Source organism: Onychostoma macrolepis, chromosome 08 (assembly GCF_012432095.1).
Source record: "Onychostoma macrolepis isolate SWU-2019 chromosome 08, ASM1243209v1, whole genome shotgun sequence".
Taxonomy (NCBI): Eukaryota; Metazoa; Chordata; class Actinopteri; order Cypriniformes; family Cyprinidae; genus Onychostoma; species Onychostoma macrolepis.
In genome coordinates, this window is record NC_081162.1 from 10,271,642 (window position 1) to 10,283,351 (window position 11,710).

At 37.1% G+C, this 11,710-nt stretch overlaps 2 protein-coding genes across 4 annotated transcripts in view; both read right to left on the reverse strand.

Annotated features, from left to right (window-relative positions):
* The window catches only part of rimbp2b (RIMS binding protein 2b), a 224,815-nt gene extending 224,022 nt beyond the window's left edge, over positions 1-793 (reverse strand). The window contains exon 1 of one of the 2 annotated variants that reach the window (XM_058784429.1): positions 311-793. The gene's annotated coding sequence lies outside the window, so the exon portion shown is untranslated. Of the gene's footprint in view, positions 1-294 lie in introns of both variants that reach the window. The other variant, XM_058784428.1, reaches the window with a different exon arrangement.
* Positions 794-1,314: 521 nt separating this feature from the next.
* On the reverse strand, positions 1,315-11,545 carry stx2b (syntaxin 2b). Of its 2 annotated transcripts, XM_058784448.1 has the most exons (12): positions 11,154-11,514; positions 10,875-11,007; positions 10,568-10,648; positions 10,000-10,099; positions 7,798-7,872; positions 7,624-7,697; positions 7,422-7,530; positions 4,353-4,426; positions 3,044-3,181; positions 2,842-2,952; positions 2,250-2,401; positions 1,315-1,998 (listed from the first exon to the last, which is right to left on the reverse strand). In XM_058784448.1, the coding sequence occupies exons 1-11, from the start codon at positions 11,228-11,230 to the stop codon at positions 2,264-2,266; spliced, it is 1,110 nt and encodes a 369-aa protein (XP_058640431.1). In that variant the 5' UTR covers positions 11,231-11,514; the 3' UTR covers positions 1,315-1,998; positions 2,250-2,263. The 2 variants fall into 2 exon arrangements, with proteins under 2 accessions (XP_058640431.1, XP_058640432.1); XM_058784449.1 differs by lacking the exon at positions 2,250-2,401 and having other exon boundaries at positions 1,326-1,998; positions 11,154-11,545.
* Positions 11,546-11,710: the final 165 nt, after the last annotated feature.

Here is an 11,710-nt window from a genome sequence, read left to right on the forward strand (position 1 = left end):
GAATCTGGCCTTATTGTGACAGAACGTACGAAGCCCCGCACAAAAAAAAATAAAAAAAAAAAATGTATCGTGGCCACAATGAATAATGCCACGATTTACTAAAACGATGGAACGAATTCTTAATTTGTGGCCATAGGTTACTGTTAGTGTATATTTCATGTCATGTGCGGGGCTCCGTAGTACGCAACAAACTTAAATTAAAACTCCAATAATCTGGTAACTTTTGGATTCAATTGAAAACCAACCTGCCTAAAAAAATAAAAAAAGTTAAAAAATGCAAATCCTCATTCATACCTATGCATGCACTCACGTTTTCTTGTCCTTCTCTGTGGTTTCCAGTACGCTGCTGCTGCTCAGTCAAACAATGACTCACACACAGAATGAGAGAAAAGCACTGACTGTCTCATCACTGTTACAAACAATCACTGTCTCCCCTTTCAGCTTCATCTCTTTATTCACTCACCCTAACCAGGTCAGGTGAGATTTTAATTTATTTATTTCTCACTGGCTCTCTCTCTCATGTGTGTGTGTGTGTGGATGCTCTCTTACTGTCTCTGAGGCAGGAACATTTCAGTTACATAATGTCTGTGCTTCTGCCCACTCACTCACAGCTCAATAGCAGAGATAGGATGTCCTAAAAGTGTCATGTCACGAGAGGCATTTATTCGGCTCTCATCATACAGTGGAAGTGCATATGGATTTCCCTGACAGTATCCAGACTGTCTAAATAATGTGTGTGGTTGAGGGAGATTTTCACAGCTGCTGTGTCCAGGGTAAAATCCCATGAGCATCAATGTATGCACCTGCTTCAGCTTTGGCACACATATTGAAGTTCTCATGGTAACGGTGATGTCATCATCAAAACAGGGAGGATTGTTGACGTGCTAGTACAAAGACCATGTAAAAAAAAAAAAAAAATCATTCTAATATGCTGATTTGCTGCTCAAGAAACAATTCTTATTACATTTACATTTAGCAGATGCTTTTATCCAAAGCGACTTACAAAGTTTTACGGCTTAATATTTTTTGTAAACCGTGATACATTTTGTTCAGGATTATTTGATGAATAGAAAGTTCAGCATTTTTTATATATTTTTTTTTATTTAAATTTCTGCAACAATGAAAATGTACGTACTGCCACTTTTAATCACTTTAATGCAGCCTTGCTTAAAGTATTAATTTCTCTCTCTCTCTGTACAAACTTTTGAACACTACTGTATGTGATAAATATTCACCAGTAACAAAACAGACAGGATGACAGTTGAGCAGTGAGCAACTCACATTTATTTTACAATACACTTTGTGAGCATTTGACAGTATGGTTACATTCCTGTAAGACACAGTCATATGTAAGACACAAAAAGGAACAACATTGAACAAGTGACTAAAAGATGTTTTGTAACATTGTTCACAGATCTGACATCATATTGTGTGGCGCCAGCTGTCATATCAAACACTGCCAAACCATTGTGTAAAAAATGAACTTGACTTCATAATTTTTTGTTAATAAAATATATCTTAAGTGCACTTTTCTGGATTTTATTGAACTCCACAATGTCAGTCAGATCTCCCAAGGCACGAAGTACCCAATGTTACATATTGTATTATTACAAAACATTACTCAATTGTGCAAAATGTATTGACCAGCATTAAATAAATAAAAAGACGGAAAATTACCTCTGGTTGCTGTAGTGAAGTGGCAAAGCAATGTCAAAAAGGAAAGTCTTCGACCATAAATCAGTGCCATCTTCTACACAATTCACCGGTAATAAATTCAAGAGCAGTTTTTGAGTTATTGTATGCAGCAGGACATTTTAAATTTCAGTCAAAACAAAAACACTAATTCTTCTCTTTTTTTTTTTTTTTTTTCCAAAGGCACGGTAGTTAAAGGGAATAAAGTTTTGCTCTAGGTGACTAATTGCTGTACACTCCAATGAGGATGATGATGAGAAGAATGATGCTGCACACGGCTCCACAAATGGCAACACAGACCAATTTCTATGACAGACAGATACAAAAAACAGAGGAAAACCACTATGTATGAAATGAATTACTAAATGTAATTTTACCTTTTTCTGTGTAATTTGTTAGAAGCAAATAAACTGCCATTGATTAGAACATACGTGAATCTTTCTATGAAACCATTAAAACCATTTCTCCTAAAAAGTTGCCGACATATTCAAACTGGGTTAAATTAGAGAAAAAGTGATAGTAGATGAAATAGTTAGTGACTGGGCACTTGGTGTTACCTTGGAATCCATGCTTAGGAAGGATTGGCTGCATTAGAGCTGGAGGAGGCGGAGTTAGTATTGGTTTTAACAGACAGGCCCACAGACAAGCCAACAATGAGTGCGACCACAGCAAGCACCACCAAAACAATAAGAGCAAGAATAATATGTTTCTGTACAAGACAAAAAGAAGTTGTTACAATGATTGCATTTTTTCAAGTACTTGCTGTAAAATATTCTGTTGCCTGTAGCACATACTGTGAAAGCATAAAGATGAATGTGTTCATCAAAAAATGTATATTCATTTAATTAAGGCCTGTATTATTTCTTAAGCATCAATTGAAACATTTTATGCATAGAAAGCCCTCTATGGTTAGTAACGGGTTAGTTAATGACAGATCAGCCATCATCTAAAACATTTAACAGAGCACAATATTGAGCCTCCTTTTGTGGCATTTATCCCAGTATTTTTCAGCTTAATTACAAAAAAAAAAAAAATACAAAACTAAAACTAAAGAGTTAATGAAAAAAACCAACACAGCCTATTTACATATCACTATTAGAAGCGTATTATATTGTGGCTTCTAAAACATCTGTATGGTTGTTTTCTTACCCTGCGTGCCTGCGTCTGGTACCTCACAGCTTTCTTGGTCTCCACTTTAGCTTGGCCAACGTACTCTACTGCATTGTTTACATTCTTTTCAATGTTGTCAATCATCTCACCCTGTACAACATAAATGAGTGAGTTCAGGAATGAATGCTGTGTAGGTTAACTACTAAGTGAACAAACGATCCCCGATTACTGTATACTGCACCTGGGTCTCAACAAGCATGGCCATGTCCACAAACATGTCATGAAGCTCTTTAATGCTGGACTCCAGCCGCAAGATATCTTTGTGTCTAGACTCGATCTCATTAAGGGCCTGACGAGTTATCTGAGAGTCAGAGATGATCTGAAAACACAGGCAATCTTTTAGTAGACTCTAGAAACGTAAAAACAGTGACAATACAGCATAAAACAAAGGAACAGATGGCCCAAAATGAGAATTTTATCATGTGCTTATTCCCATGTTTTAAAAAACCTGAAGCACTTTCTTTCTTCTAAAAAACACTAAAGGAGAAACTGTAAAGAACTGCATTTCATTTAATTACAAAAAATGGGAAGTCATGTTGACCACTTTAGTCTTTAGTTTAGAGCAGGGGTCACCAAGTTCAGCCCTGGAGGGCCGGTGTCCTGCAGAGTTTAGCTCCAACCCTAATTAAACACACTTGAAACCGCTAATCAAGGTCTTACTAGGTATACTTGAAACTTCCAGGCAGGTGTGTTGAGGCAATTGGAGCTAAACTCTGCAGGACACCGGCCCTTCAGGATCAAGTTTGATGACCCCTGGTTTAGAGAATCATATCGACCACTTTATAATACTTTTTTGGTGTCCTTTTAAAGTCTCCATTTTGTACCCAACCATTCAAAAGTTTGGGGTCAGTAAGACTTTAAATAAATTAATAATTTTATTCAGCAAGGATGAACTTTCTATTTCAGCCTTGATGAGCAGAAGAAACTTTCAAAAACAACCAAAAATCTTATCGACCCCAAACTTTGAAGTGAAATTGTTAAAAAGGCCAATACGTTGTTCAAAATTTTCACTGTGTACTCCATGTTAGAAATATGAGAGGACATGGGGGTAAATGATAACAGAACTATTATTTTTAGCTGAGGCTGAGCCATCCCTTTAAAGCAGGGGTGTCCAACTCAGTTCCTGTAGGGCCGCAGCCCTGCAGAGTTTTGTTCCAACCTGCTCCAACACACACAAACCATGTAGTTTTCAAATAAGCCTGAAGGACTTGATTAGCTGGATCAGGTGTGTTTAATTAGGGTTGCATCTAAACTCTGCAGGGCTCCAGCCCTCCAGGAACTGAGTTGGACACCCCTGCTTTAAAGTTTAAAGAGACAATTACATAAAATGCAAAGAAGCAGCCAGCAGAGGGTGCTAATTGTTGAAAAATGTGTTGCTCTCATATCATGCCACATTGACAGAAAACTGAGAAGCCAAAGAAAGCTGGCTCTGGATGAGAACTGCAGTCCTTTAATCTTTCCTCCTTCGTCGTTTTAAGAAGCAAACTCACATCGGAGGTGAAAATAGAAGGGTTTCCAGTCTCCAGCATCTCTTCCAATTCCTCATTCGTTGTTATTCTTCCAGCTACAAGATTCAGAGTTGTAATAGATTAGTGAAACACTCTTCTCACAAACTGGCCAATCCTGTTCAGGCCATTATTTGTTTGATAAATGGCTGCGTGTGTGTGAATTTGTCAAGGGTAAACATGAAATGATGACCAGCAATTGCTAATAGGCTAGTCCATTTGTATAATTGTTTGGATTTGTGTCATGGAACAGTGTATGTGTGTACCGTGTGTTTGTAAGTGTGTGTGTGGTCATGTTAAGTACGCCTTGGGGACTATATTGATTCAGCTGGGAAAATGAGAGAGAACATTATAATGGCTGAAACCATCAATGTAAAGGCCACTGGAAAAATACACACACACTCATATAATATGACCCCTGAGCAATGATCAGCACTTATATGCATACTTATATTTTATGTGTATGGTATGATTTTTCCTGGTTATATCATCATACATACATACATACATATATATATATATATATATATATATATATATAAATAAAATACACATCACTGAAATAAAGTTTCAACAAATGTTTCCTAACAAATCACATGGAAATTGGTTTCCAATTTTCATGGAAATTGGTTTCAAATGCAAAGTTGAGGTAACTGGGTCTTTATGCAAATCACATCAGTCACATGACTGATGACTCATCATCCTATCACATGACATTCTGCTCCTGGCCCACTGTGCAGAGGTACAGCAGGATCTCTGGAGCCCTGTTGCCCAGGTAACGCTTGCCTTAGAGTCTCCGGTGACAGCCCGCTCAGTTTCATATGTCGTAAAGCACAGAAAGTACCTCATTAATCCTCTCACACTGGGACTACTTCACACACACACACACGTGTGTTTACACAGTCTACTCAGAGGTCTACACTACATGTCTACAAGTTACTCAAAATAAATTGAAATGCAGCATGTCAGGTGAAAAGAGGGGAAGTAGACAAAAATGATTAGGCAATATGTTTGTCCTTATTGAACAATTCAACAACGAAAAATGTATATATTATGAGATGACATTTAATAGTGTTAAATGATAAACTATTAAATGATAAATTAGTGTTTTTTACATTTAATTTTAAGTAAGCAGTGAACGACAGGCAAGGTAATCTAAATATGAAAAAGAGGAAATAGCTGCACAATTACATATCCAATTTTAGCTAATAATGTGTCAAATATCAACCTGGGACATGTTTAAAATATCTAAGATTGGCACTAATAAATCATCCATCCCCAGCAAAAATAGTTCTCAGAGACAATAAGTGTTTTTTTTAAATTAATTTATATATATGCACAATCCTTTTAAACAAAAATAAATGATCCTTTTAAGGTGTAAATTTGTCAGCTGTTAATGGTCTAGCTTACAGGGATAGTTATAAGGTATCATATATACATACAGTGGGGAAAATAATTATTTTATCCCCTGCTGATTTTGTAAGTTTGCCCACTTAAAAAAATTATTTTTATGGTAGGTCTATTTTAACTGATGGAGACAGAATATCAAACAAAATCCAGAAAAAAAGCAGCATACAAATGTTAAAAAAAGATTTACATTTTAGTAAGTCAAATAAGTATTTGATCCCCTACCAACCAGCAGGAATTTTGGCTCCCACAGATTGGTTATGTGCACATGTGGAACACAGATTAGTCCTGCCACTTTAAGAAGATACTCGTAATTTCAGCTCATTGTGTGTATAAAAGACACCGGTCCATAGAATCTGTATCTTCCATTCCAACCTCTCCACTACAATGGACAAGACCAAAGAGCTGTCAAAGGACATCAGGGACAAGATTGTAGACCTGCACAAGGCTGGAATGGGCTACAAGACCATCAGCAAGAAGCTTGGTGAGAAGGAGACAACTGTTGGTGCGATTATTTGGAAATGGAAGAAATACAAAACAACCATCAGTCGGCCTTGGTCTGGAGCTCCATGCAAGATCTCACCTCATGGGGTAAGGATGATCATGAGAAAGGTGAGGGATCAGCCCCGAACTACACGGGAGGAGCTTGTTAATGATCTCAAGGCAGTTGGGATCACAATTACCAAGCAAAACATTGGTAACACATTACGCCGCAATGGATTGAAATCCTGCAGTGCCCGCAAGTCCCCTGCTCAAGAAGTCACATGTACAGGCCTGTCTGAAGTTTGAGGCCTCCTGAAGGCTTGGGAGAATGTGCTGTGGTCAGATGAGACCAAAATTGAACTCTTTGGCACTCAACTTTGTTTGGAGGAAGAGAAATGCTGACTATCACCCCAAGAACACCATCCCTACAGTCAAGCACGGAGGTGGAAACATCATGCTTTGGAGCGGTTTCTCTGCAAAGGGTACAGGACGACTTCACAGCATTGAGGGGCCAATGGACAGGGCCATGTACTGTAAAATGTTACATGAGAACCTTCTTCCCTCAGCCAGAACACTGAAGATGGGTCGTGGATGGGTCTTCCAGCATGACAGTGACCTGAAACATACCGCCAAAGCAACAAAGGAGTGGCTCAAGAAGAAGCACATTAAGGTCATGGAGTGGCCTCGCCAGTCTCCAGACCTCAATCCTATAGAAAATCTGTGGAGGGAGCTGAAACTTCGAGTTTCCAAGAGACAGCTAAGAAACCTTAATGATTTAGAGAGGATCTGTAAAGAGGAGTGAACCAAAATCCTTCCTGAGATGTGTGCAAACCTGGTGACCAGCTACAAGAAACATCTTACCTCTGTGCTTGCCAACAAGGGTTTCTGCACCAAGTACCAAGTCATGTTTTGCTTGTGGATCAAATACTTATTTGACTTAAAATGTAAATCTTTTTTTAACATTTGTATGCTGCTTTTTTCAGGATTTTTTGTTTGATATTCTGTCTCTATCAGTTAAAATAAACGTACCATAAAAATGATAAACCCTTTTTTTCTTCTTTTTTTTTTTTAAGTGGGCAAACTAACAAAATCAGCAGGGGACCAAATAATTATTTTCCCCACTGTATATGCTTGTGAATGTATAAAGATACACGTCTAACTTACTGATCTCCAGCTGTCTCTGAATCCTGCTTTTGCTTTTCGCTCTGAAGGACATTTGGGCTTCATTATATTGCGTCATGACCTCCACAAACTTGCGTGACAAGTTAGTGTACTAAAAAAGGATAAAATCAGAGCAATAAATCAATTTGGGATTAAAAATATCATACTGGATGGTTGGATGAAAAAGAAGAGAAGGATTTCACACCTGTGTTTTCTGAATGCGTGCATCCACTGAGGCTTGATTCATCTGTTCATCTAGAGGTAGATTCTGTTGCATTGCTAAGGAGAAAATAGATGGGAACTTAATTTTCTTGTCCAAGTGCATTGGCGCTCTTATCTTCACTATCCTCAACAGACAGAAGCAGAACAGCCAACTCACATTTGAGGCTGGTCCGGACAAAGTTGGCATGTTTCTTGATTTCCACTGTGAGTTGTTCCAGCTCTTCTTTTGTCCCTGAAAGCAAAGGCATATTTTAGAATAAGAGAAATTAATATTATTCAGCAAGGATGCATTAAACTGATAAAAAGTGATAGTAAAGACATTCATGTTACAAAAGATTTCAATTAAATGTTGTTCTTTTGAACTGTCTATTCATCAAAAAGTCCTGAAAAATATATTACAGTTTCCAAAACATATTAAGCAGCACAACTGTTTTTTACAAAGAAATGTTTCCTGAACAGCAAATCAGCATATTAGAATGATTTCTGAAGAATCATGTGACACTGAAGACTGCAGTAATGACACTGAAAATTCAGCTTTGCATCACAATTATGTTTCTAAAAAAAGAAAGAAAAAAAGAAAACAAAACATTTCACAATATGACTGTTTTTACTGTATTTTTGATCAAATAAATTCAGCCTTGGTGAGCGTAAGAGACTTCTTTCAGTAAATATATTTATATTTTATATTGTGTAGCTGTAGAAATATTATCATTTATTTAAAAGATTCAATTACATAGAGGCTTCTTCCTGATATTTCAGGGCCTGATGTTCACTTGATATACAACTCAACACATGCTAGACTACAAATAAACCATCAGCTATCAAAATATGTGTCTTTTTTTTATTACAGATAACCGTCCCAGAAAAACTGTGCCCCTAAAAAGCACTTTTACATTACGATGTGTCATGTTGGAGAAATATTGTGGTGTTATATGTGAAAATATAAAATGCAGGCAGGTATATGGAAGAAAAGTGACTATAGAAGGCTCTGTAAAAAGGAGAAATAATACACATCCATTAGTACAATCCTCAAACAGATCATTACATTTTACTATCAACTTGAGAAATAGAAGAAAAAACAAAACAAGCATAGAGTTCGTTGCAGAAACACTCACACCCTCACTGATGTCTTTATCTCAATCTCACATTCCTGCCTGCATGTCTTACACATGCCCTGCGAGTAACAGCAAAACTAACCCAACACACTCACTGAAAATTAATTAAATGTGATAGGAAAACTACAATTCCTTGCATGCCCAAACTTGACTCCCCTATGGTAACTTTTAAGAGGTCTCTTCTCCCTATTCATTTGAATGATTTTCTGTACATATAGTCAATATAAGCGGACCCCATTCACAATCCCTAATGAACACTGGATAGATATTACAAATGTTTTAACGGTGTGTGTGTGTGTACAATGCATGTGAAAAATGTTTTCCCTGAAGCAGTTTCCTGGCTGCTCCAGTGGTGTGCTTGTATAGAGTAAAGTGATGTGATATTTCCGACAGAGGAAGCCCATGGTCTTGCGCTGTTATAAGGCTATGTGCTGCTGGTCAGAGAGTTATAAAACAGTTTCTTTGTTCTTGTCTAAACCCTGAGTATCAGAGTATTTTGTGTTTATATGAATGACAAAGTTTGAATGTGCGCTCAGTCAAAGACAACAAGAGTATGACACAAAGCCATTGTCATCAATTACGTAATAAAACAAAGAGGTTGAAAGCTAAAATGAAGTGAGTAATTTGGATAAATTTACAGCTCAAATAAGAATCAGTATAAACTAGCTGTGGTGTCATTTTAACCCACTTTCACAATGAAGAAGGTTAAACATCGCTAAAACTGGCCTTAAAACGAGTTTAAAAAAAAAAAAAGTTTAATAAGACTTAAAGGAATAGTTCACCAAGAAATGAAAATCCTGTCATTATTTACTCACTTTCAATTTGTTTAAACCTGTGTGAATTTCTTTCTTCTACTGAACATGATGATATTTTGAAGAATGTTGGTAATCAAACAGTTGCAGGTAGTCATTGACTTCCATAGTATTTTTTTCAGTCAAAGTCAATGGCTAACATCAACTGTATGGTTACCCAAATTCTTCAAAACATCTTCTTTTGTGACAAAAGAAACAAACTCATACAGGTTTGGAACAACTTGACAGTGAGTAAAAAAAACTTTGGGTGAACTATCCATTAAGCACAGTTTGAAAGTCTTTCACGGTACACTAAGTGACATCTTAATGGGGCAACCTGGGGTTAAGTTCCTCGCTCACGGGCTCATGGGTGATAAACCACTTCAACCTGCTAACCTGCACAACCTTGTCACTTCGCTCAGATTTCACAGTCTTTGAGTAAGGGTGACTCACTCTCATCAGGGTTTGGGGCTGAAAGAATCACACTATGTTTTTTCTTCACCTCAGTCACTAGGGAGGAGATCTTGTCAATGACACCTCTGACCTCCTCCACCTGAAATCAAGAAAAGCGAAGTTCAGAAACTTAGTATTCTTTAATAGTTTTACTTTTGTGTGCTTCTAGACATGAACTACTAGGGATGCATGTTACAACATGTTTTGTTATGAAATTTCTCTTTACATTTCAGTGTTACGGTTAACAAAAACTAAAAAATATTAAACTGGAATAAAGTTTAAATAAACTGAAACAAATAAATCACACGTAATATTACTTGGCAGCCAACTAAAATAAAACAAGTTAAAGTAGGGTACTAAAATTCCTAAAACAAAAACTGAAATAAAGTTTATAAAAGCACATCAATTATTAAAACTAAAGTTATATATAAAATGTTAATTTTATATATAATTACTGATAATGAACACACATGAAAATAATTAGATTTTCTTAATAAGATTATTCGGTCCATCACCAATATGTAGTGTACAGAAGAGGAGCAGCTTTCATACAGGTGACTGACTGTACCTTTCTGAAAAAATGCTGCATGAAGCCATCTCTCTCCATGGACACAGTGACACCCCCATCTTCACTGGCACTCTGCGTGCCCTAAAACAAGCCACAAAGATACACATTCCTCAAGCATGGAGAGAGACCACTACACTGATATCAGCATGGGACGTAATTTAGACATTAACAGTAAAGAACGTTACTGCCAAATATGTGTTAGTTCATGTAAAATGTTGTTTTTCTGTAAGTAAAAACACTGATATCAATATATCATTGCCAATGTTAACAATTAGTCTAATTGGTTAATTATTAATCAATCACTTGCCCCATTCAAATCAGCCAGTCGGTCCCTCATAACAATGTCGTTGAAATGTCGATTATCTTCTGTTGATTGTACGCGTCCCTTGCGGTCCTTGCGCGTTAAAGTCCATTGCAAGTCCTGACCAGACCGCGACAAACTAATGTACGTCGGCGAAAGTACATTAAATTCCCCTTTGGGGTTCGTAACATATCGATAAAAGTTTATAAATAAGGTGTTTACGTTCAAAGAGACATCCAGTTATGAAGCGCTGTGCGTCTGTTTGGTTGCCATCCTTTCACTCACCGTCCTGTCACCAGTTCACGGCTCTTCTCTTTGAAAACAGTGGGCGCAGCTACACGAAACTGCGCGGTAGTAACCATAGAAACAGCATGGCGTTGTCAGGTTATTTTATTTTTCTATATCTCTTTACTATTTACAGTGTTTCGATGAAATTGATATTATGTTTCTCATTGTCATTATTCGAGAGTAAATTTGAGTCCCAACGACGAAGCATATAGAAGACGCTGTCACGTGATGTCTGTTACCTTTTTCAGCACTCTTCTAAAGGGACCAATCAAAAACATTTCCGTTTACTAATAAAACTGCGGTCTACTTTAAGCCCTTATATAAATTACACGGGTATAATTAACTTGTATGTCAAGGGACAACACTTTCAATTGTGTTTTTTAAAAAATGTCATCGTCCGCATTAAGATAAACACAGATTGCAATGCGACTAAACGGAGATTCGGCTTTCTGAGCCTTCATGCGCCACCTGCAGTTACTCTTTAACAGCCATTAATAAAATTTCCACTTTTTTTCCTAGTAATTAACAATATGAAACAAGACGGTGACATCGAA

Coding starts and splice junctions, on each gene's coding strand:
- stx2b (XM_058784448.1), bottom strand. CDS start 11,230: ATGGTTACTACCGCGCAGTTTCGTGTAGCTGCGCCCACTGTTTTCAAA. Junction 10,649..10,874: donor GACTGGCTGATTTGAATGGG/GCAAGTGATTGA, acceptor GGCTTGTTTTAG/GGCACGCAGAGTGCCAGTGA. Junction 2,402..2,841: donor ACCAGACGCAGGCACGCAGG/GTAAGAAAACAA, acceptor TGTCTTGTACAG/AAACATATTATTCTTGCTCT.